Consider the following 25,616-nt stretch of genomic DNA (forward strand, 5'->3'; position numbering starts at 1 on the left):
TCATCTTCCCAAGCAGAGATACCTCTTATTATTATTATTATTTTTAAGTTCTCTCCTCCTTTATTTTAATTCTTAGAAAAGAGACAGTTTTGTTTTATTTTGCTTTGCTTTAAGTAAACAAATCTCGGTTCTTTCTAGACTACCGTTTTTGCAGTCGTTCACGTGGGCCCAGTCCGCTGGATTTGTGCTTGATGCATTTCTCATAATGGGAGCTCTGAGTGCTGCCTGTGTTACACTGGATTGTTTCTACCAGCAGTGTCAGACAGGTTCATTCTTGTGTCCTAGCTTTGCCCAGTTGTCTTGTGCCTGACTTGGGCACTGGGTCGAAGATAACTTAAGAATGAGATCAGACTTAACAGGAAAAAGTGCTGTGATTGATAAGTGATGTCTGCCTGAACTGTTTAGGATGAATTTGCTGGCTAAGATTAGGATTTTTTTTTTTTTTTTTGCTTTTTACTACAAGAGGATTTTGTAATTAACTTAGATTTTGCTTTCAGAGAGGCTCCTTCCCTTCTCCACTGGGCTGCCTTCCAGATCTCAGGCCATGTTATTATCTCTGGCTTTTTTTCTGAACTTTTTAAATGTGTTCTTGCTATGCTCATAGTAATCTCTTGAAATCCCATAGTCATCTTTGCCCAAGGTTTCTTCCCTGTTTAAAAAAACATAAACAAAACAAAACTTGTTCTACCTTCTGACTCAGTAAAACCAGAGTAGCATTTCCTCTTAATTTTCTGAGAGATGAAACTGTCAGCCAAGGCAATTCAGACTTATTGAATGTTCTATTTTTCTGAATAAGATGTTCAGACATTTAGTTAGTGAGACGTATTCATCATGTAAGACTACGTCTTGCCTCTCCTCCACGTTGGTGATCTGCTCTGGAAACCTCCAGCGCTGTTCTGTGGGCGGTCCCAACTGTAGCTTTTCCTTCTTTCCCTCCTTGATTCGCACCCAAATGGTTCTATTCTTATTCACATAGGCAAATTCTTTCTTTATGAATGTGGTACATTAGGGCTTCTTATTACAGGTAACAAAATGCAAATTTATCTTACAAGGGGAGGAGTTTATTGATTCAAGGTGCTGAAAAGTTCAGGATAACTACAGCTTTAGAAAACAGCTGTGTTAAAGGCTCAGACAGTATCATTACACATCATCTCTCTCCCCACTGGGCTGGATTCATTCCTGAACTCCGTGTAGAGGTCGTTGGCAGATCTGGGATCTGGTGGCTAGATGGCTGCAGTAGCCCCAGACTTAGGTCATCTGAGTTAAGTCCAGTAGGAAAGAACCAGAGTCTTATCCAAAAGCTCTGAGATCTCTTCTGATCAGACCCGCTTAGGTCACAGTGATTCCCCAAGTCACCTACCATGAGTGCACGTGCTGACTGACACAGGCCTGAGATACATGCTTCACTTCTAGAACCTGACCGTGGGGACTGAGAGTGAGGTAGGGGTAGATTCCTAAGCGATGTTAGGGCTGTGGACAGAGGAAGGAAAAATGACTTGATGGGATGTGATAAGTGATGTGCAAGCAACCAATATCCAAGCCACCTCCTACTATATTGATTTATTTTGCCTTAAGTACTGTCTCCTCCTAGGGTTTAGTCTCTGAAGTCGGATAGGCCAGAGTTTAAACACAGCTCTGCTACTACTTTCTAGCCGTGTCACTTGTGCAATTTAGGTATGCTTTTTAAAGAAATTTTTCTGGTTCATCAGATTTTTGTAAAAATGAAATGAACGTGTGAAGTGCTCATTTAGCATGTTGCCTAAAACATAGTTGATACTCCATATCCAATATGCTAGCTCCCACAGGTTTTAACAGTGTCATTCTTTTTTTTTTTTGCACCCGTCCAGTTTCATTGTCAGTCCTCTGAATTACATGATGATGAATCTCCTGTGGGCACATCATACTCTCCTCTTCTCCAGGATGTGCCCATCCCTTAGCAGTGTGAGTTGTGGTTCAGCAACGCAGGCTTCCTGCAGGACCATCCCTCAGCCTGCCCCTCACTGTCTCCTCCTCCAGCCTCTTCCTACATTGTTCCTCTAACCCCAGAGGGAGCCGAGCACCCTTGCTGTGCTTCCTTCCGTTGTCCTCTTGTTCCCTACAGGCTTCAGGGTCTCCTGATGGACAAGCATTCTCGAGCCCCCGCCCCTTCTCCGTCAGGGAGACTGAGCGCTATGGCCAGAGCCCACCCTCTCCCTCCTCCGGCCATAATTTCTTCTCCCTTATTTCTATGTTCTTCCACTTGCCAGATTTTGGATTCTGTTTTTTTATTCTCTACAGCCTCCTTAAAATCTGTCTTGCAAGTTCCTCCATTGAACTGCCTTTTTCCCCCTCTCTTATCTAAGGATGTCTTGTCCTCTCCAAGAAGCTAAAGTACTAAGCAAGGAGGGCAGCTTGTTGTTACAGTTCACAGAACTGACAAGTAGTTCAGATAGGAGGGCCTATCAGAAGGCAACTGACCTCTTTTTTTTCAGCTTGCCAACCTCTCTGGTCTCTCCATAACTATGTGGTTTCAGTGTAACTATAGTCCTGTCATGGAACTGAGGGGGCTTATAGTCCAGTCACCGTTAGGGTAAAATCCAATCTCCTTAGTGTGGCTTTTGATCCCCGGCTGGGTCTGTTCCCTGTAGGTCCTCTAGGCCTTGCCCATCTGCTCCCCTGGCCCTCACCCTTACTAGGACCACTCAGCACATCCTTCAGGGCCTAGCTTACTTGTATTTCTTTCTTCTTTGACTCTCAGTATGTTAGATGCTTCTGCTTGTAGCACTGTGTCGTTCCTCATGCATAGAACTTTCATGCTAAAGTTATGTTGGCCTGCTTTCTCTTTGTCACCCCCACTAGACTGTAAGTTCCTTAGAAGTGAGAATGGTGCCTGGCACATAGAAATAGTCAGTTAAAGGACGGTGCATGGATGTTTGGCTGGCTGGACAGGTGAGTGGTTAGATCGATGAATGAAACTTCTTCCTGAGAGATGTTCAAATAGGATAGGGATTTGGGGTGTCTGAGAGCAGGCTGAGCACTGTTGTGGGGATTCAGTCTGCTCAGAAGTGGCCCACACGTTTCTGGCTCTCTCCACTCTCTTCAGAGACTGGAATCTTTGGCCTCTCAGACTCTGACCACTTTGGTTAAAGTGTGATGGAACAACACCTGAGGTTGGATAAGCTCCTTGGACCCTTGACAGAAGTAACTTATAGACATGCTTTCAACCCCAGTACAGAGCTAAGGAGTTGGATCAGATGGAATTTGAGTCCTGCTTATTTCACTGGTTGAGCTTCCCTGGTGGCTCAGACAGTAAAGAATCCACCTGCAGTGTGCGAGACCGGGTTCGATCCCTGGGTTGGGAAGATCCCCTGGAGAAGGGAATGGCTACCCACTCCAGTATTCTTGCCTGGAGAATTCCGTGGACAGAGGGGCCTGGCGGGCTACAGTCCACGGGGTCACAAAGAGTCGGACACGACTGAGCAACTTTCACGGCACTGGTTGCGTGATCAGGGCAAGTTGCTTTACCACTCTGAGCTTTGCGTTCATTACCTTTAATGAAAGAATAATATTTCTAGCTTGGTGCAATGATAAGAGATAATATTTAAAGTCCTTTAGCTCAGGGTTTTACAGTTAGTAAGTGCTCCCCATAATCCCTATCCTTCAGTAGAGACAATTTATTTTCAGTAAGCTGGTGCTCATGTGAGTGCCCTCAGCCTCTCTGGGCTTGACAGTACTGACCTTGCAAGATTGTTCTAGGGGTTAGAGATGGTCTGTGCTGGGTTCCTGGCACACAGTAGGATCCAGCATAAAGCAGCCAAGCATTGGCCACAGAAAATGAGTGACCCAGACTGGAACTGCCATAGAGAGACTGAAAGTGAGTGAGCTCGGTGCGTGCCAAGCTCCATACTGGCTCAGGTTGGGCTGTGGTAATTAAGCGTTACTTACTCAGGAAGAGGGAAGGATTCTCCAGGCAGAAATGAACAAAGTGAGGAGACCTGGCAGCCAGAGACCTGGCAGCCATTATACATCTTTCCTTTCTTCTTTGTCTGGTTTGTCAGATCCTTAAAACTTCATGAAGGACTTTGCCAGTAGCCACTGCTGAGAGGAGTGACGGCCTGAGCTTGGCAGCATGGTGTTTCATTTGTCCTTCAGCCTCACTCTTCTCTGGGGGAGGACAGACCCACCAATTGTTTATTTAGAGCAGAGCCTGAAAGGTAGCCAGCTATCTTCCTCCATCCCAGGGGAACTGCCCTAGTTAAGTCTGGGAAAAGAAGAAACCAACTTCTGTCTCCATTTTTCTCCAGACGTTTCTGTCACCAAATTTAGGAACTAATTCAGGTGAGCAAGCCTGCCTGTGGGCTTCCTAGAGACTCTGGACCCATTTGCTTCAGCCTTTTATATGAGGCTGTGGACTGCACAGGGTGGGTGTTAGCTTTTGAGCCCACTGTCCTCCTGAGTCTTGGGGTCAGTGCTCAGGACTTGGCACTGACCTTAGCACTGATCCTGTCGACACTGGCTGAGCTGGTTTTCCAGGACAGAATTTTTTTTTTCCCCCAAACTTTAAACTTTTTTATTTTGTATTGGGGTAGGACAGGGAGACCTGGCGTGCTGCGATTCATGGGGTCGCAGAGAGTCGGACACGACTGAGCGACTGAACTGAACTGAGAGCTGATTAACATTGTTGTGATAGTTTCAGGTGAACAGTGCAGGGACTCAGCCATACATATACATGAATCCATTCTCCCCAGACTCCCCTCCCATCCAGTCTGCCGTATAACATTGAACAGAGTTCCCTGTGCTATTCAGTAGCTGGACAGGAACATCTGCCACCTAATGTTGAGACAAACACTCCAAGGATGTCAGTGGCCTGACCCTTGTTTCTGGGCTGTTAGTTTGGTCATTTAGGTATGGTGAGTAGGGAGGGGTCCTCCAGTGGGACTGTGACAGATGGGCTGTGTCTGCCAACAGGACTGAAGTCCAGCTAAGTCCCTACAAGCTGTGTGTGGTTCCTTTTCTCGCTCAGGTCTTTGCATGAGATTTCCAGTATGTGTGAATTATCTGTGTAACATTAAGATAGAAGTAAATATTATTCCTTATTTCCTGGTGAAATAAAGGGTTTGGAGGCAGAGTAAAATAATAGTGTCAACTGCTTGGTATGATCTGTTAACTTCCGAGTTTTTATGAAGGACAGGAATAAGATAGAGGTGTCCTCAGCCTGAGATTTGTGCTCTGCCCACTTGCAGGGGAAAACAAGAATTTTCTCTAAGCAGACATAAAGTGTTGCCATCATGTGCTGAAAATGGCCGGGGCAGGGCTCAGTCCCTTGTATCAGGGATTATGTTTGGTTGCCTGTGACACAACAGCTCAACTTAGAGCAGTGTAATCAAATTGGGTTTTAGTTTTCTCACTAACAGGAATCCACAGTTAGTTAGTTCTGGCTCATATAGTAGCTCCATGATGCTGTCAGGGACCTGGGCTCTTTCTCACTTTCTACCCAGGTTTTGACAGGTGGCTTTCATCCGCATTTTTGTCACCTTGCATTCCAGTCTAAGTTCTAGGCGGGAAGAAGGGAAAGGTTAGCTAACGCAGGTTCTTTCTTTTAAAGACTTTCCTGGGAGACCCATCCAACAATTTCTGCATACATCTTATTGGCCTGATTTATGTTACATGATCACCCTCAGCTCCAAGGGAGGTTAGGAAATGTGACTTTTTTGTTGGGTACATTGCTGCTTTGAAAAAATGGGGGCAAGGAAGGAAAAGATGTTGGAAGCTAGTACATTTGTATTTGATGTTGTGCTAATGGCTTCTCTGGTGGCTCAGACAGTAAAGAATCTGCCTGCAAAGCGGGAGATCCAAGTTCGATCCCTGGGTCAGGAAGATCCCCTGGAGAAGGAATGGCAACCCACTCCAGTATTCTCGCCTGGAGAATTCCATTCCATGGATGGCGGAGCCTGGCAGGATGCATTCCATGGGGTCACAGAGCGTCAGACACGACTGAGCAACTAACACACGCACTTTAGGCGCCAGACCCAGTGCGGTGCTCTTTCTGTGCCAACATCTCCTTTATTCCTCCTTTATTCCCCAAGGAGGTAGGGGGGTTGTCCCCATTTTGCAGATGAGGAACCTGAGACCAGAGAGGTCAGGGAGTTGCCCAAGGTCACTCAGCTGCTGTGGGCTGGAGCCAGCTGTTGAATCCAGGTCTGCCTGGCACTAATCTACGCACTCTGGGTTGTCACGCTTGGAAAGTGACACATGTGGCCACAGCGATCACCAAACGTCAGGATTCCTTGTGGTTTTAAATGGCCAGTGACACCAGGTGCTCGCATCAGTGGTAATGACCTGCACAGGAAGGGCTGTTGTCGTCTGAGCTGAACATCAATGCTGTGCACGGCCTCTTCTCTGAATGACACGGTCACTGACAGCCGAGGGGTACGTCCTTCTTTCCCCACCACTGTGCTAAATTGAGCACTGCAGATGTATTGTGTGACAGGTCTCCTGATTTGAGAGGTCATGTGTTACATTGCAGAGAATTCAAAGAGACAGGGAGAAGACCAAAAAACACTTTTGCCTTAAATCCTGTAACGTATTAAGTTAAATGTTTAAGTCAGGTAAGGTGGGGGAGTCGGGAACATTCCCTTCACTTTTTTTTACCTGTAACCATAGCCTGAACATTTTGGACACAAAGGCATCTATCTTATCTTGGCCCAATAGCTGTGGAAACAGGAGCTGTTGTTCATAACCCCAAGTCTTAGGGCTGGGTGGCAAGCAGACTCCCATTCTTTTAGGCACCCCGTTAGGGTTTGTTTTGCAGTAAATGCTGGTGTCAATCTGAGAAAAAAGTTTTATCTTTCTCAGTCAACTTTCTTTTTAGGACGTATTGCCATGTGTTGGGTGGAGAAGGCAATGGCACCCCACTGAGTACTCTTGCCTGGAAAATCCCATGGACAGAGGAGCCTGGAAGGCTGCAGTCCATGGGGTCGCCAACAGTCGGACACGACTGAGCAACTTCACTTTCACTTTTCACTTTCATGCATTGAAGGAAATGGCAACCCACTCCAGTCTTCTTGCCTGGAGAATCCCAGGGATGGGGGAGCCTGGTGGGCTGCCATCTATGGGGTCGCACAGAGTCAGACACGACTGAAGCAACTTAGCAACAGCAGCCATGTGTTGGGATGTGTACACTCATATATATACACAGACAGTAAGGATTAAGATTTATAGTTATAAGTTAACTCCAAGGTTAGAAGAGACTGGCAAACTCAAGAGAACAGTGTTACATGTGGTAACTGTGATTAATTAAATCAGGCTTTAGGGTTATCTGGCTCTGGTGGCAGAGGCTATTTTCTAACTATATCCCTAAGTGTTCTCCTCAGTGGGAATGTATAGGTTCTCAGTAAAGACGTGGAGGTTGAAAGAAAAATCTTCATTACAGTTGGTTGGGCTAAGACATTGTACCCATAACCCCTGGGTTCTGAAGTTGAAGAAATTCCTCTTCTTTTTAATTTAAAATTTATTTTATTGAAGTATAGTTGGTTTACAATGTTGTGTTAATTTCTGCTGTATAGGAAAGTTATTCAGTTTTATATATGTATACACACACACATATACATACATATATATGCATATTCTTTTTCATAATCTTTTCAATTATGGTTTATCAGAGGTTCCTGTATATAATTCCCTATGCTATTCAGTAGGACCTCATTGTTTATCCATTCTATATGTAATAGTATAATAGTTTGCATCTGCTAATCCCAAACTCCCAATCCATCCCACCCTTCCCTCCTGCCACTCCGCACCCCCACAACCATAAGTCTGTTCTGTGTCTGTGGGTCTGTTTCGTTTGTGCCATATTTTAGATTCCACATGGAAGTGACGTCATGCGGTGTTTGTCTTTCTCTCTCTGACGTACTTCACTTAGTGTGATCATCTCCAGGCCTGTCCGTGTTGTTGCAGATGGCATTGTCTCATTCTTTCTCGTGGCTGAGTAACGTTGCCTTGTATATGTGTGCCGCATCTTATGCATTCATCTGTCAGTGGAAGAAACCCCCTTCTCCCTTCAATTCTAGTGTCTCCCATTCAGGAGCATATTTGTTTCACTGCATACTTGTTTGCAGTGTTTCACTTTCACAGTGAAAGCATATTTGTTTCACTTTTATGACAAGGTGCGAAAAGAAAGAGAAAGTTAAAATTTATAAAGTGTGCTTTGTAGAACAGAGTTGTCCCTTTAAAAACTTCCAGTAAGAATTACTGTTTCTGAAAATTCCCTGGCTGTCCAATGGACAGGACTCCATGCTTTACTGCTGCAGGCTTGGGTTCAATCCCTGGTCAGGGAACTAAGATCCAACAAAGCCGCATGGCACAGCCAAAAAAGAAAAAGAATTACTTTTTCTTAAAAGTGTGGGCCCCTGAATATTTCGCATGTTTCTTCTACTAGAGCTTATAGACCGACTGGACTTTAGGAATGGAAAGGTTCTTAAAAGTCACCATCTAACTATGTCAATATAAAATGATATAATAGGACTCCTTCTACTATGAGTAACAGAGCCCAAACTCAAACTAGCTTAAGTGAGAAACAATTTATTGATGTACAACCAAAAAGTCCAAGGATATATCTGGTTTCAGTTCAGTTTAGTCAGTCGCTCAGTCGTGTCCGACTCTTTGTGACCCCATGAATCTCAGCACGCCAGGCCTCCCTGTCCAGCACCAGCTCCCGGAATTCACTCAGACTCACGTCCATCGAGTCAGTGATGCCATCCAGCCATCTCATCCTCTGTCGTCCCCTTCTGCTCCTGCCCCCAATCCCTCCCAGCATCAGAGTCTTTTCCAATGAGTCAACTCTTCGCATGAGGTAGCCAAAGTACTGGACTTTCAGCTTCAGCATCATTCCCTCCAAAGAAATCCCAGGCTAAATCTAGGAGTTCAGGACAAGTCTTTAAGATTCTATTTCTCTCCATCTGCTCTCATTCTCAGATGTGTGTGTGCTAAGTCGCTTCAGTTGTGTCTGACTCTGCTTCCTTATGGACTGTAGCCCTCCAGGCTCCTCTGTGGGATTCTCCAGGCAAGAATACTGGAGTGGATTGCTATGTGCTCTTCCATGGGGATCTTCCCGATCCAGGGATCGAACTCATGTCTCCTACATCTCCTGCATTGGCAGGCACCCTTTACTACAAGCATCACCTGGGAAGCCTCATTCTCAGATAGCTGTTTCCTATGTAGTTGTAGCAGCTCAAGACCAGCTCCAACCAAAGTCCCAGAGCTAGCTCTGATTGGCCTGGAGTGGGTGACCTGTCAGCCTGTGAGCCAGTCACTGAGACTTGGAGCCTCAGGTTGAAAGGGACTAGAAGAGTCAGCAGGACCTAAACTACAAGCGCTGAAAGTGGGATAGGATGATCCCCAAGTGAAAATTCAAACTCTGTTAGCAGAAGGGGTGGGAGATGGGGGAAAGATGTCTCCTAGTGATGGATAGAAGAAGTCCAAAGAAGCTTTTTCTTTCCCCCCGAAAGCTTTGGGCTTTCAGGGAAAAGTAATGAGTACATGGGGCTTCCCAAATGTTGCAGTGTTAAAGAATCCACCTACCAATTGCAGGAGATGTGGGTTCAATCTTTGGGTTGGGAAGATCATCTGGAGTGGAAATAGCAACCCACTCCAGTATTCTTGCCTGGAAAATTCCATGGACAGAGAAGCCTGGTGGGCTACAGTCCATGGGGTCACAGAACATCAAACATGACTTAGCACACAGCACACAGGACTAGCGCACGGACATGAAAGTGAGCTTGCTTTTTTCAGTTTCCATACCTGTGTTAAGGCTGACAGGCCAGCACCCATGAAGAAGTAGACCTGTGTTAGGGGTTGTATTTTCGCTTTCTATTGACATTTTAACCAGCTCCCTGACTGGATGGATCCTGCCTTGAATCTGTGCTGATTATTGGTAGCTGAAGTTCTGAGGTTGTTGCAAGGACACCCGAGGTCTGGCCATTGAGATATAAGTGCAGCAGCACCGCTGATGTTTGTCTTCTGTTGAACCCTCAGCCTTGGCCATTTCAAGAAGTGATGGATGTCAAGGCCAGGACCTTTTTACCAAGGAGTATAAGTCGACTGGCTGCCTGTCCAGGGGTCCCTGGTAATTTTTCTGGTCCTTTTGAGCTAGGCTGGAGTGTGTTCCCCTGTCTCCTCAGTCTGAATTCTGCTAAGCTTATGGAGCTGCTGCTGTGTCCCTCGTACCAAGTTATGAGAATGCAGATACAACTTGGACTCAGGAGTGGGGAGAGAAGCAGCTTCCAGTGGGAGATGGGCCGTGAAAGAGGCTCTCTTCTCTATGCCCTGGAAGCTCTTTAGCCTCAGCTCACATCCTCACCTGTCACCGCTACCCCCTTCCCTATAGTTTCCAGGTCTGCATGTGTGCAGATCATAGACAAACAGATGGAGAGGCTGTAGAGAGTCGTGGCTCCAGTACTTGGACTCTGCAGTCTGCCTGGAATTAAGCCCTGGTGCCTCTTTTTCCAAGCAGGATGGTCTTGGGCAAATCATTTATCTTCTCTGTGCCTCAGTTTCCTTATCTCTGAAATCTGACTAATAAAACTTCAGAAAATTGTTGTTATGTCAGTGTTCTTACATTCCTGTTGGAGCAGTTCCTTGACAAGATAGATAAGTGGTCATATAGAGAGATTGCCATGCTGACTCTTCACTCAACATCTTGGAGGACTGTTAATTATGCTGCTCATTGTATTTTGGGCTGTGCTGGATGCTAGCAGAGGAGACCCTGGACTCAGGAACTTTCTATCCAAGCTAACCTACCCCAGACAGACAGGTGGACAAACAGCAAAAGGGAAAGGCATGAGAATGTCATACATGTACCATTTATTTGTTCAGTAGTGTTTATAGAGCTCCTATTCTGTACCATCATTATGTAGAAGTTCTGGGCGTACAGTGAATGGCCAGCTGGGCCTCAGGCCTGAAGGAGCTCGTAGTCTACTTGGGCACTAGATGAGTAAACACGCAGTTATGGTCCAGTGTGATTAGTTTGACAGTGCAGTCAGCTAAGATCCTGATCTAGACTGGGACTGTGTATAGAGTGGCTTCCTGGAGGAGGTGACATTTAAGCCAGATACTAGAGGAGTAAAAGTTAGGCCAGCAGCGTAAGGGAGTAGGCATGAAAGGGGCTGCAAGCAGAGGGAAGAGTCCATGCAAAGGCCTAGAGGTAATTGGAGTGTAAAGTGTGTTCTTTGGCAAGTGTTTGTTAGGGTTCCACTCTGGGTTGGGCTGAACATGCTATTGTCATTGCAGGGACACGGAGAAGGTGGAGCGGCAGGCAGTCCCCCAGGCCAACCACACAGAGTCCTGTCGAGAATGTGGCCGCGTGGGACCCGGACATGCGAGGGATTGTCCTCATCGCAGTCACGAGGATTCCTTTGGATTCGAGAGGCGGGAGCAGGAGGAAGACCGGTACCGCTCCAGGGACCCACTGGAGAGCAAGCGGGACAGGAACAAGGCCAGGTCCCCATACTCACAAGTCGAAGAGGACTCCTTGTTTGTGGATTTACCCAGCGGCCCGAGAGGCCAGCAGGCTCAGCCCCAGCGGGCAGAGAGGAACGGAGTGCTGCCGGTCACGTCTGGCCCGGGAGAGCAGAACGGGACTGCCGGGTACCAGCGGACCTTCCCTTCCAGGACCAACCCTGAGAAGCACAGCCAGAGGAAGAGCAGCCTGGCCCAAGTGGAGCAGTGGGCAAAGGCCCAGAAGGGGGACGGCAGGAGGTCAGTAACAGCTTCAGGATCGCTGCTGCTAGTGAGCGTAATGACGTCGTAACAGTAGCTATCACTTCCCCAGCACAGGCTGGGTACGAGCTGGCCTTAAACTGTTTATCCTGTTACCTACATAAATCCCTACAACAACCTTGCAAGGAAGGGTAAGAGCCTCAATTTATAAACAGAGGAACTGGGGCTTGGAGGAGTAAAGGAACTTGCCTGGGGCACACAGATCAGTGGCAAATACGGAGTTCAGAGCCTGTCCGTGAGCCTGCCAAGCTCACCCGAGATTATATACAGAGTGGGGGTTCCCCATGCCCCAGGGAGCATGCCTTGAGACTGTCAGCTTATAGATAGTAATTGGTCTTCTCCTCTTATTTCACTACTTCTCTGCATCTGGGATATAGTTGTAGCAATTAAGAGTAAATAGAGATCCCTTTTTAATTCCAGGCGTAGGGAAGTGCTCAGGCACTGTTGACATTTGGCTTTATTATACCCATTCCTTCAAGAAGTGGTTTTAATTATTTAGAGGGAAGACATCGCTTGCTATTTGCAAAGCATTGTCTGTATTTTATAATTTTAGGTTCATTAGGACACATTTCTGAATGTCCAGAATTCAGGGTCACTCAGCTTTCCCAGTGACCTTAGAAGCCACTGTGTGTTGTCTAAACCGTGACGACAACAGGTCCCCTTCACCATCCTCAGGCTTCTAAAACAAGCCTCGGACTGGAGACAAGACAGCAAAGTTGTGGTCCATTCAGAAAGTCTGTAATCTGATCCAGGTGGTCTGCTGTGAGGTTAAATGGTGGAGAACTCACAATGGAAGCTCCCTGAGCAGGTGGTAGACCTTGTTGTGGGTCAGGTGAGGATAGCCCTCGGTGTTATAGCTGAGATACTGTCCAATTCCCTCCTGACACAGACCAGGTGTCAGTTCTTTTTGATTAGAGTTTGCGTCTTATTGAAAACAGCTACTTCCCTAGGACACGTAAGGGGAAAGCTGCTGTTCTTGGTGCCAGACTCGGTAGACCCCCTAGGAGGTAGTTCTGAGTGACTTTGCTGCTGAGTGAGATTGGAAAGCTAGCAGGGGTCGTATCATGCAGACCCTCGTACTCCAAGGTAAGGAATTTGGATTTTATTTGAAAGAGCAATAGGGGAAGCTGCTGGAAGGTTGTGAACAGGTACATGGTGTGATCTGATTCACAAAGAAGATCAGAGCCTAGGGAACAGGCTACTGCAGTAGTCCAGTATGGTGACAGCCTGGTGGTGGTGGAAACAGAAAGAAATTTGAGGTACTTTTTGAAGGTGGAGACAGAAAAGCCTGTCCATGAATTGGATGTGCAGAATAAGAGAAAGGGAGGAACAAGGATGGTTCCTCAAATTCTGAATTGAACAAAATTTGTTGAGTGGTTGCTGAGATGGGGAAGTCTTAGGAACAAGTTTGGCGGGGGCAAATCAGGATTTCCATTTTAGACTTGAGAACCTATTATAGTTGAATGTGAGAACCTATTAGATCTCCAGTGGGAGAGACGTCTGGGAGGCAGGTGGATGTGGATTGTGGTGTGGAGGTTTGGCATCTGGTTGGACATGTTGATGGGGAGCCCTGAGTGCATAGGTGGTATCCCAGCACTTTGTGTTACAACAGAAGGGCAATCCAACAGAGGAAATGGTGTGTCAGACAGAAGCTACTCATGGTAAGTTAGCTGTTTCTTGTTATATATAACAACTCTTAGGAAATGAAATCAGTATGGGGCTGACTCGGGAAGGTAAAAGCAAGAGAAATCAAAAGTAGAAGCAGAGAGGAGGGGCATGGATTTGGCCATGATAAGCCTGAATGAAGTCTGGATTTAATCTTGAAGGCTGGTGAAACCCACTGATGAACTTAAAATGGAGTGTGGCATGATAGCTTTTAATGTTTAGGACAGTGGTTTGAAGGGTATTGGCAGGGAAGAGGAATCAGGATAGCTGCGGAGAATTTTAAGACTAGGTAATATAATTTAATCTAATCTAATTACCTAATTTTAGGGTTAGGTACTCCTTACTATTCCCAGTTCTAACACAGCATACCCATGTACATACATGGTAAAGAAATTTCCCAGGGGATTCTGATGTACCACCATCCAAAATGAGACTACGCAGTCAAGCTTTTTTTAGTAGTTTTCAGTATTTATTTCTGTATTTCCAAATAAGATATTTATACTGCTTGGTTTCTTGATTTCTCAGTTTTAGTTAGCTATTGACATTCTACTCTAGAAAATAAAGATTTAAGGCTCTTATTCCCCTCTCTGCTTTTCCTTTCCAAAAACACACTTACTCTTATTCCAGCTTTATAATATAGTTGTAATTTTTATTTAGATCACTAGTCAATTTTTACATAGTTACATAATATAAAATATAAATATTCACTGTTGGACCATAGTTTTCTCTGTACTCATTACTAATTTATCACCAAACTCAGAGCTAGATGTGTAAATCTCTCTTTATTCAGGGCCCTCAAATAATTTACTAATAAGGTAAAAAATCAAAATAACAATGGGTAAATACTAAAAAATAAGTGCCCTTCTATTTTATCTCAGAAACCTAGATCTACTCCCTGACAACCAACCAGTGTGTTAAAAACAAAACAAAAATCCATGTTCTTCATCTCGATTTGTTTCACTTTAATATACCAATGAATATACAGATATTTTAATATATCTTGGCTTACCTTCCATATCAGACATAATTAATTTGAAATGGTACAGAATATTGCATTATATTCATCTCCAGTGATCTTTATACCATTTCTCTTTGATGGAAGATTAGGTTGACTGTTAACATTTGCTATTATTACAAACCATGCTGCAGTCAATGTCCATGGCCAATTGTCTTTACAGATAAGGGCAGGTGTACTTGAAGAACAGATTACTTCAAATAGAATGACTAAGTCAGAGGATATATATGATTTTGATTTTGATTGATTTTACAAAATTGACCTTCAGCAGTGTTATTTCCGTTTATACCCCCACCAAAATATCCCTGTTTCCCCACTCTCGTATTATCTCTGAAAACTGTATTCAGTTAACTCCTTGCTCTGGTGGCCATATAGAAGATAGTTAAGTGGAGAAGAGTCTGAAAAGAACATGGTCAAGTATGAAGTGGTCATATTTTGGGTAGGAGGCAAGGAAGACCTCAGTGAAAGCAGTGAAGATGGTGAGGATTGTGAGGATGGGATGGATAGGATACATGGATGCTGAGACTGGGTAGGTACAGGGCTTGGCGAACTGATTTATCCAGGGCTGGAAGGTGAAGAGGGCTACAGGTGGAGTTGAGGTTAACCTTAATGTTTGACTTGGTTAATAGCTAGGTGTGGTACTGAGCATGGGAGAGAGGAATAAGCTTGAAGAGGAATGTGGGACCTGTGGAATGCCCATGTGGAAATAAGCGATAGGTTCTGGGAAATGTGAGTTTAGGTTAGGGAGAGATTTGGATGTCACTGCCGTGGAGGTGGTAACTGATGCCCAGGCGGTAGTTGAGATCACCCAGGGATGAGCGCTTCAAGCAGTTGGTTTTTAATTCTGGCTGCACAATTTGGTCATTTGAGGCCCTGCCCAAGAGATTTTGCTTTCTTTGGTCTGGGGCAAGTTCAGGGCATCAGTCTGTTTGAAAGTCTCTCCAGGTGATACCAGTATATGAGAGAGGTTTGACATTTACTGAGGCCCATGTCCCCTGCCTGGAAATCTGATTCTGATGATCCCAATTTCAGCCTGGACATCAGTAGTTTTCAAAATACCCCCTACCCCTGGTGATTCTTGGAGAAGGCAATGGCACCCCACTCCAGTACTCTTGCCTGGAAAAGCCCATGGACGGAGGAGCCTGGTAGGCTGCAGTCCATGGCGTCGCCGAGAGTTGGACGCTACTCAGTGACTTCACTTTCACTTTTCACTTTCATGCACTGGAGAAGGAAATGGCAACCCACTCCAGTGTTCTTGCCTGGCGAATCCCAGGGACAGAGGAGCCTGGTGGGCTACAGTCTGTGGGGTCATGAAGAGTCAGACACAACTGAGTGACTTTCACTTTTCAACAGCAGAAGCCTGAGGATCTCCAGCCCCAGGGGGTGGGCAAAAGCAGAGACTGCTTAAAGAAGTCTAGTAGGAGACGGAGGAGGAAAACCGGGGTATGGTGAGGGGGGATTCCTTTGGAAGGAGTCCAGTCGGTGGCTTACTTCCTAGGTGTGGTGCTTTCTGAGAAGGGTGGGCACCTGGCAGGAGAATCTGAACGTCAGTCTCTGCTGGTCTTGCGGTCAGTAGCAGAGGCCTTTGGTTTCACCAAGCTGCCTGAAGGGCCTTAGGTGGGTAGATCTTCGTAATAGAGCTAGAGTTTTGAAGTTAGGTCAGAAGGCAGAGTACTGGGAGGGCGAGGCAGAAGGGAACCAGAAAGAAGGCATGGCCAGTGATAAACCTTTGTGACAGGGGTGCAGAAATGACTTTCAAAAGCTGTGCAGCTGATATGCAGTTATAAGTTGTGATTGTGAAATGTGCCTGGCAGCCCACAGACCTAGGTTATTCTGCTACACATGTTGGGGGCTGGGGGCAGAGCAAGGAGCTAAAGGATGAGAAGCCAACTGCAAGGAAGTAAAGGTGGCCGGGGAAGGTGTTGAACTGTCCCCAGGATGTAGAGCCATTCTTATCTAAGGGGCAGACATGAGGTCTGTGGATGAAAACAGCTCATTGGCCTTGGAGGTCATTGTGCACCCAGTGAGAGGAATCTCAGCCTCGTGGTGGAAGCAGTGCTCAGTGGGCTTAGGGGTTGAAGACGACCCTTAGAGAAGAAAGCTGTCAGCCTCTGAGGTCAACAGAGCGCTCATTCTTTGATTATTCACATGTAGGTGGGAGGGATTGCATATTACATATCAGAGTTATCTTTTTTCCTCCTTAAATATGTTTTTATAATCTCTTACAGTCAAGTAATAAGTAGATCTGGCTGCTTAATAAAGGAAGCTCCTGCGTTTGAAAATACAGAAGAGGGATATCCATGCTCTGTATGATGGAGACTGCTAATCTCATTAGCTGGAGCACGTTGGGCTTGGCAAGGAGGGTTATTTGAACTGTAATATGATCTCGTATTCGCGACTCTAGACCTCACGAGGAATTATTTCTAACAGTTCTTTCAGTACATGGAGGTGTCTATTATATTTCACTTTATTAAACTCCTTTAGAATAGTTCTTTGCAAGGGCAGACTGATACAGCCTTAGAATCTTACCACATTCTATGAACTTGATTTGGAATTCTAGCCTTCCGTGTTTTCCTAGTATTTAAAATAATGCATACTTGTATAATAAAAGGCAGGGGTGGGGGTAGAGTCAGGGAGTGCAGACAGTACCACGAGGAAACGTGAAAGGCCTGTGCAGTCGGTGTGGAAGCTCAGGTGAGGGCCATCTGCTGCATAAGTAACTGGTTATAGGAACTGATTTCACATTTTGATATGATTGTTTTATAGGGACTGTATCAGAATATGTAGGTAGATGCCTTTTGGAACAGGGAGGGCCCACGGCAGAAGGCAGGAGGTGTAGTCTTCTTTTTGGATAAGGCTGAGGTTGGGGTCCAGCAAATGGGTCTGCTCTTAGGTCAGCTGCTCTGGGTGCTCCTCCCTGCCCTCGGGGGACCTTTACCTCATCTTACAACCCTATCCACTGTGTCCTTCCCTCTACCATCTGTTAGTGGTGGTTTGGCCTCTGGCACCAGGACTTACTATTACACGGGGGTCTTTGGAGTTACCCCTCTAATGGCCAACACTGAGGTGGTGGCAGGCAGTGTATTAGCAGAGGGCACAGGCTAGAGGATGAGCTGGGGGCTTTGGGGCACTGCCCCATGTGAGTGGGTGGGTGAAGGGGCTCTGACCGTCTGGACGCCATAGGCAGGCATGAGGAAGGGGCTGCAGAGCCAGACTGAAGGGGTTTACAGGGTGAGCATGGCTGGGACATGCTTTGCAGAGTTTGCATTTTGCTTCAGGTGGAGGAAACGGTGGTTAGTACAGTCATGAACTCCCAGGGGGAAGCCCCTGGCCTGGTTTCTGCCACACTGCCCCTTCCTCAAACACAGTCCCCGCTGAGAAATCCGTAGCAAACCTGCCACCTGGTGGCAAGGAGACACACTCGAGGAGTCTGTGCTGAAGAGATCTTAAAATTACCTTCCTTAATTGCAAAGGTTGGCTTCTCAGTGGTAAAGAATCCACCTGCCAAGGCAGGAGACACGGGTTCAGTCCCTAGGTCTGGAAGATTCCCTAGAGGAGGAAATGGCAGACCACTCCAGTATTCTTGCCTGGAAAATCTGATGGACAGAGGAACCTGGTGGGCTGCCGTCCAGGGGATTGCAAGAGTCAGACACGACTTAGCAACTAAACAACAACAAATTGCAAAGGTAACAATAAAAAGAGAATAAAATCACTATTTTATTTTTCTGGTTTCACCATGGGGCATGTGGGATCTTACTTCCCCAACAAGGGATCAAAATCTGCACCCCCTGCATTGGAAACTCAGAGTCTTGGGCACAGGACCATCAGGGAAGTCCCGAAAGTCACCATTTTTGAATGACAACTACTTCTAATCCTGAGAACAGTCTATTAAATGGTTCTTACGAGCCCCATTTTACAGTAAGGAGAGTGAGGACATAAAAGGTACTAACCTGAGGTCCTGTAGGTAGGAAGTGATGCAGAGACTTTAGAAACAGAACAGCACTTCTCCAACATGAGCCCCTGGAGGGCCCCAGGGTTTCTGATTTTGGGTGGGGCCTGATAACCTGCATGTCTAACAAATTCCCAGGTGGTGTTGAGGATGCTGGACTATGCTGTGAGTAGCACAAGGTCTGGCACCTGGTAAGCACAATATAAAGGTTTGTTAGATAAAACTGATAAAGGCAGAGTCAGGATTCCAACCTGGGCCTAATTCGAAAAACCTGTCCTTTTTACATCATGCTGCCTCTCAGACCGGCTTAATAAATTCAAGGCTTAATAAAACCCTCTACTTGGCCCCTTGCTGAATTTTTCTTTTAGAAAAGAAGATGGCTGGTTGGTAGTGGTTTTCATGATCCTATCCAGCTTTTGTGTGCCGTAGTATTTGTTGAAGGGTTGGGTATGCGTCAGGACTTCCTCAGACCGTGGACAGCACCATAGAATGTGAGACAGAGTTCCTGCCCCCCAAGGATTTACGGCTTGGCTGGGGAAGAGACCGCTTACAAGCAGGAAAAGGTTACATCAGTGCAGGACCTTGGAAAAGTTACAGACCGTACAGTAACTAGGTCAGAGCAGGGCAGGAACCCCGACGTCTGCGGCATTGCAGAAGGCCTCCATGGAAGAGTCCTGAATAATGAGTGAAAGTTGGCAGTAGGCAAAATGAGCCCATGCAAGTAGGGAAGAGAGGAACAGTACTATGAGAATAAGGAGAGAAAAGCTGGAAGGGCTCACCCCCCGGTGAAGGTACTGTCTGCATCTCATGGAGCCTGCAGTCTCTGCCTGTCTCATTCATTCTTCAGCTCAGCCTTAGGAGGCAAGTAGTTCCTTCCTCATGCTGTAGGTGAGGAAACTGAGGCAGAGCAGTCAGGTAAGTTGCCTAGGGTCACACAGCCAGTGGATTCAAGTTGCCCAAGTATGTAGGAGGCTGGACAAGGTCAGGGTGAGGCAGGGGTGCAACTGAGAGGGGGTGCCTTTTTAAATGTTGGGCCTTTGGTGCTCACCTTGCCCCGATTTGATCTTGGTCTGGTTAGGAGGAGCAGTGAGAAAATAGCAGGGCGATGAGGGTTGAGGTCAGGTGCTAGAGAGCCATGAGTATCAGGAGAAGGGGTTTAGAATTTGCTTCATAAGCAGCAGGGAACCCTTGATGGTTTTGGGGGACTCTTTGCGACCTCATAGACTCTACAGTCCATGGGATTCTCCAGGCCAGAATACTGGAGTGGGTAGCCTATCCCTTCTCTAGGGGATCTTCCCGACCCAGGAATCAAACTGTGGTCTCCTGCATGGCAGGTGGATTCTTTACCAACTGAGCCAAGTTGTCTGGGAGGCAGTAATTAATCAGTATTTGGACTAGAATAATGGGGAAAGGAAGGAACCGATGGCAGCCACTTTAAGAAACTCCAGACCTTGGTGCTGGGAGCATCTTGTTGACGGGTGGGAGAGAGAGGGCGAGGCAGGTTAATTGTGCTGCACCGGAAGTGAGGCGGCCAAGTCGGCCTGGTCGGGGGGTGGAGGGGGGGTGGTTGACACTGCAGGGTTGATGGAGAACGTGGTTTAGGAGCGCTCTGCTCAGGGCGGGAGGGAGTGAAGTGCCGGCAGTCTGTGTTGATTGCTCTTTGGGGTTCCAGCAGGGCTCCCTCAGGGCCCGGCTCTGTGGCGTTGCCCCGCTGCGTTTCCGGCAGCCCCGCAGACCCCTTGCAGGTCCCCTGACCTGTCCTCTCCTTTCCCCTCAGCCTGCCCCCGGAGCAGACCCTCCCTCGCCAGGGCCCCAGCCAGCACCTGTCCTTCCCAGAAAACTACCAGACCCTTCCGAGGAGCAGCCGCCACCCCTCAGGGGGCTCTTCGCCCCCTCCCCGCAACCTGCCGAGCGACTACAAGTACGCGCAGGACCGAGCCAGCCACCTGAAGATGTCGAGCGAGGAGCGCCGGGCGCACCGGGACGGCACCGTGTGGCAGCTCTACGAGTGGCAGCAGCGCCAGCAGTTCCGGCTCGGCAGCCCCACGGCCCCCGTCTGCGCCGGCTCCCCGGAGTTCGCCGAGCAGGGCCGGAGCAGGAGCATGTTAGAGGTGCCCCGCTCCATCTCCGTGCCCCCGTCTCCCTCGGACCTCCCTCCGCCGGGACCCCCGAGGGCCTTCCCACCCCGGCGGCCCCACACGCCGGCAGAGAGGGTCACTGTGAAGCCACCGGACCAGAGGATGAGCGTAGACATCTCGCTGGGGGGTTCTCCCAGGAAGGCATGGGGCCCCGCCACCAAGGTGAGACTCTGGAGGCCCTGCCAAGCTGCCGGGCCGCCCCGCCTTATGGCGTTGGAGCTTCACATGGTTTGAACACCCTTTCGAGCGATACAGGGTAATGCTAGGTAACGCTTCTGCGGTTCTGTACTGCAGCACTGGGTGCAGCACTGAGGCTTTGATTCTCGCCGCAGCCCTGTGAGGCGGGTGCTGTTTTCTCAGGAGTCCCTGCTCTCTGCAGGTAGAGCATTCCTGTGAAACCTTTTGTAAGCCAAGATGGCCTAAAGCAAAGGAGCAGTTACCTTTTTCTGTAAAAGCGAAAATCTCCATTGAATTTCAGTTATCAAAAAACAGGTACTAAAGGTAGGTCTTTTGTAAAATCAAAGTGGCATATAACAAATTTTTGGAAAGCAGGAGATCCCTGTGTGCCCATTTCACATTTGAGAACTTTTTGGCCTTAAGGGGTGAGGTTACTTGCACAGGGTCACACAACGCAAACTGTACTTTCTTGCAGCCTGGAAGGCAGGGAAAGATGTCTGTGTTCAACCAGTTCAGTTATTTATAAGAACTCGACTTAAGGTTGAGCCTTTGAGGGTCTGTCACAGTTAAACATGGTCGGAACCCGGTGTGAAAGGTGTGCATCTGCGTTAGACAGGTGAAGAGTCAGGCTGAGAAAGGGGCCCAGCCCTGGGCTCGGCTGCCCTGGTGGTGAGTGGCAGAGGCTCCACCCTGGCCCCGCTGCCTTGCCTGGCTCCCCGTGTGATGTCTGGTCTCCTCTCCTGCAGAACTCTTCTCATGTGGACCGACGCTCCATGCCCTCCATGGGTTACATGACTCATACTGTCAGCGCTCCCAGTTTACACGGAAAATCGGTAAGCAGCGCCTCCTCTCCCGTTCCGGGTGACTGAACTGATCCAGCTTGCGAAGGGTTCGTCTCGTCAGGGTTCTCCCGGAAGCCAGTCAGAGGCCATCTGTATTTTAGAGATGAGGAACTGAGGCTCAGAGAAGTCAAATGAGCTGCCCAGGCCCGTCTCGCCGGGACTGGGTCCTCCCGAGGTCAGCAGGAGAACTTGGGGAAAGTGGAAGAGAATGTGGAATGGAGGAGGATGTGGTGTGTCTTCTTTTTGGGGCAGCGTTCTCCAGCCACCTGCCTTCCCCCCCGCCCTGTTGGCATCTCTCCTTTCTTCCCCGCGTTTGCTTTGATGAGTTCCCTGTCTTCAAAGTTCAAGTCTGGGTGAGGCCGCACTGCTGGGGGCTGTTTCCTGATACACACTACGTCCTGCATCTCCCTTTCTGCCAGCGCCGTTATTTGTCCTAATGACAGAATTGGTGCCGTAATTACTCAGCGGTGTCGCGTCAGTGCTGTCCCGGCAGCGGGGTGAAGAGTAATGATAGCGTCGTGCTCCCGCGGTGGCTCATTTCCTCACGATGTGTCTTGCACACCCGCAGCTGGAGGAGCTCTCACTGCTTCTCGCCCAGTTACGGCAGCACCAGGCCAGGTTGGCCAGTGTGCGAAATTTCGCCATCGGCCAGTTACTGCAGCACCAGCTGACCTTTCCCTCCTGCCAGGTCAGCGGTGGTGGGCCCTCTCAGGGCTGGGGGCCACCCTGGGGACCAGGGAGTGCCATGCTGACCTGTGCTGCCTCGTGCCCGTGCTCTAGTCTGTCCTCTGTCTGGCTCTTTCCCTTGTTCCTGCCTGTTCGCTTCTGGATGCTACTGCCGGACACCGTGCGGCCGTCATGAGGCTTGCGCCCCTAGTGCTTGGGAGCAGAGGGGCGGCTGCATGGGGTGTGAAGGACCTGGATTGTGGCTTCTTTGCCTGTGAGTAGTGATTGCCAGGCTGGTGTGTGGTCACGTCCAAGGGCTGTGCTGGTTGTCATCCTTGTTGCCACCTTGGGCACTCCTAGCGATGCTGAAAGGTGTGTGTCAGCCCAGAAGGTAGGCATCACGCCCTCTCATCTGGACAATGCCCTGCTGATTGACAGAACATCCTCACACCCCTTAGCCTGGTGAACTTCACAGTAACCTGGAACAGCTTAGGTGAGACAGGTGGGGAAGTGATTTGCCCAGGATCCTGCAGTCAGGGGCATGCGAGGCCGGAGCCGAATTGCAGGTCCTGTCTGACACAGTGTTTCCAAGACATGTGGGGGTTGCAGGCAAGCTCCTTGCGTGGCCAGGCAGTTGTTATCCTGGGCATCATCCTAAAGAAAATGCTGGTCCACACAAGGCTGGCCTCTCGGCTGCACAGAAGTAGGTAGAGGACAGATGAGGAGGGTGAGGGATTGTCACCTTCCTTTCCTGTCCTATTTTAATGGGACCTGAAGGACTCAGGAAATGTCTTTGGAAAAATGAATCTAAGGCAACATATGCAAAAATCCTAAGTTGTGAATTTGGGTGATTTTTTAATAACATTGCTCTGTGCTATCCCTCTTACTGCTGTGGAACTGGGCTGACTGAAGAAGTAGGAATGGGTGAGGAGACAGTTTAGAGTCAGAAATAAGATCTTGGAAGCCACTGGTGTCCCTGGCCATGGTCCTTAAGGCCTTCTTATGCTTTAAAACACTGCCTAAACATTTAGCATTATTTATTTATTCTTAAAAAATACTTCAGCAAGCCTGAAGTCTATTTTTTAATTTTGGGGATTAAAAAAATTAATCACACAACTTTTGGGATCTTAGTTCCCTGACTAGGGATCAAACCCATGACCCCCGCAGTGGAAGCACAGCATCGTGACCACTGGGGAAGTCCCTGCTTTTGTTGGCATTACATCAGAGCTGTAAACCCAGACCACCCTCGCAGCCCTGGCTTGCCGAGAGGCCTCTGAGCTGGCTGAGAAAGTGCTGGACTGTTTTTCTGAAGCTTTCATAGTCCCTCTGCCTCGCAGTTAGCTTCTGTAATCCATTACGTGGAAAGCACCAGTTCTAGGGAATCAGAGAGTCTTTTTCTTATTCTCACTGCTTCTGGTCATTATACTGAAGAACTCAACAGACTGTCAGAGATGACGCAGGCAGGTCGGTTTGCCTGGACCTTCCTGATCTAGCTCCCGGCACATCCACCTTGACTTCATGCTGAGCAAATGGAGCCAGAACTTCCAGGGGACTTTATGTAGCCTCAGGTGCTTATCCTCTGGGAACCCAAGGTCGTAAGGGGACCTCCCTGGGTCACCTGCATCTTTACCATGCCTCTTCCAGGCACCAGTCTGCAGCGATCAGGGGTCATTTTCCTCTGCACAGTGCAGAGGTCTGGCGACCAGGTTTGGAACGTAGCATGTCCCCCAGGGAGACCCCTGTAGCTCTGTGTCCGGAGCTCACCTCCACCTCAGCTGCGCTGCTGTCCTAGCCCTCTGATGTGATGTGTGCTGGCCCCTTGCTCCCCTCAGACTGTCCCCAGCCCATGGTGGGGGCACACTGGCCTTCCCCACATGGTGCACCCGTGAGATCCACCATGCTGAGGGGCTCTGAGCTGCACCAAGACATCTGTGCTTCCTCTGTGGCTCGGATATGTTGTCCTCCTGTGGTCTCTTGTCCCTGAAGCTGCACCATGTAAATGATTCACACTCGAAGGGACACCTTTGGGTTTTCATAGCTGGCTTTTTTTCTCTCTCTGCTTCATTTGAAGGCTGACGATACCTACCTCCAGCTGAAGAAAGACCTGGAGTACCTGGACCTAAAGGTGAGTGGCCTCAGGGGTCTGCTTTCGTTGGTGCTTACCTTTCTGAGTGTCAGCCTCATCAGAGACCACCCCCAAAGCCAGAGGCCTTGCGGGTCTTATAAATCTGGGTTTCAAATGAAGATGTCGCCTATCTGAATCGGAAGGCAGAAGTTTTGTTTTGGTGTTTTTGATTTTTTTTTTCCTTTGGTTGCTGTGGCTTTGAAAATTTCATTTTCCAAATGGAATATAATTAACATATTACATTGTATTGGTTCCAGGTGTACAACAAAATGACATTTGTATGTGTTAGGAAGTGACTGTAAGTCTGATTAACATCCATCACCATTCTTGGTTATGAATTCTTTTTTCCTGTGATGAGAACTTTTAAGATCTACTCTCTAAGCAACTTTCAAATATGCAATATAGTATCAATAACTATAGTCACCATGCTGTATATTACTGCCTCATGATTTATTTATTTTATATCCGGAAGTTTCTCCCTTTCAGAAGAGTTTTATTTCTTATAGCCTCCGATGCTGGGCTCTTAGTTTCTTATGAATTTTGCTGCCAGGTTTCTGGTTTACAAAATGAGGGCACACACTCTTGCTCTCCTCCTGTCCTTGGTTAGAACCACAGGGTCTCTCCAGATGATACTGAGCTGCTGCTTCGGAGCCTCCAGTGGGGTGGGGGTGGGTTTGGTTCCCTGATGCATGTTTTTCAGGCACCACTGGTTGAGTGGCTTCAGTTTTGTTGCTGGGGGAGCAGGTACCACACAGAATCCTGTGGCCCTGAGGGGTACTGTGGTCTTCCACCCGTGTTTAGGAGATGAACACCAGACCCCTCCCTGTAGGTGATGAAGTTCAGGCTCTAAATCAACCTCCAGAGCACAGAGAGAGCTGGGCAAGTTGCTGGAGAAGCGAGAGGCATTCTGCCAGGAAGAGAGCAGCTATTGTTTTGTTCCCACAGCTCTCCAAAAGCTCCCACTGTGAAAAGCACTTCTTATGCCTGAGCCAGGACATAGACTGAAGGAATGTGACCTTTAATTTACTGTGGGTGTGAGAGGGCGGGCAAGGGCCCCCAAGGGAGGACACCCAGGTGATGATCACTGAGGCATGCCTCCCTCAGCCCCCAGGGTACCTGACTTGACATATTTTTAACCCAGGCTCGTCATCCAGCCTTGCAGAAGCAGGACTATGAGTGCTGGGTCCTCAGGCAGCAGATGAGAGGCCTCCCTACTCTGAGGCAAGATCGAGGCCTTTGATTAGGAATCGCTCAGTTAACTTATCTGTCTGTTAATAACTTGAGC

The 25,616-nt window shown here is 47.9% G+C and overlaps 1 protein-coding gene across 1 annotated transcript in view; it reads left to right on the forward strand.

Moving 5' to 3' along the window:
- Positions 1 to 25,616, forward strand: part of PLEKHA7 (pleckstrin homology domain containing A7) — a 216,798-nt gene that overhangs the window by 159,859 nt on the left and 31,323 nt on the right. The window contains exons 10-13 of the mRNA XM_052652875.1: positions 11,266 to 11,733; positions 20,161 to 20,683; positions 21,445 to 21,531; positions 24,278 to 24,331. Of these exons, the coding sequence (XP_052508835.1) occupies positions 11,266 to 11,733; positions 20,161 to 20,683; positions 21,445 to 21,531; positions 24,278 to 24,331 (1,132 nt within the window). The remainder of the gene's footprint in view (positions 1 to 11,265; positions 11,734 to 20,160; positions 20,684 to 21,444; positions 21,532 to 24,277; positions 24,332 to 25,616) is intronic.

This window comes from Budorcas taxicolor, chromosome 15, assembly GCF_023091745.1.
Source record: "Budorcas taxicolor isolate Tak-1 chromosome 15, Takin1.1, whole genome shotgun sequence".
Lineage (NCBI taxonomy): Eukaryota > Metazoa > Chordata > Mammalia > Artiodactyla > Bovidae > Budorcas > Budorcas taxicolor.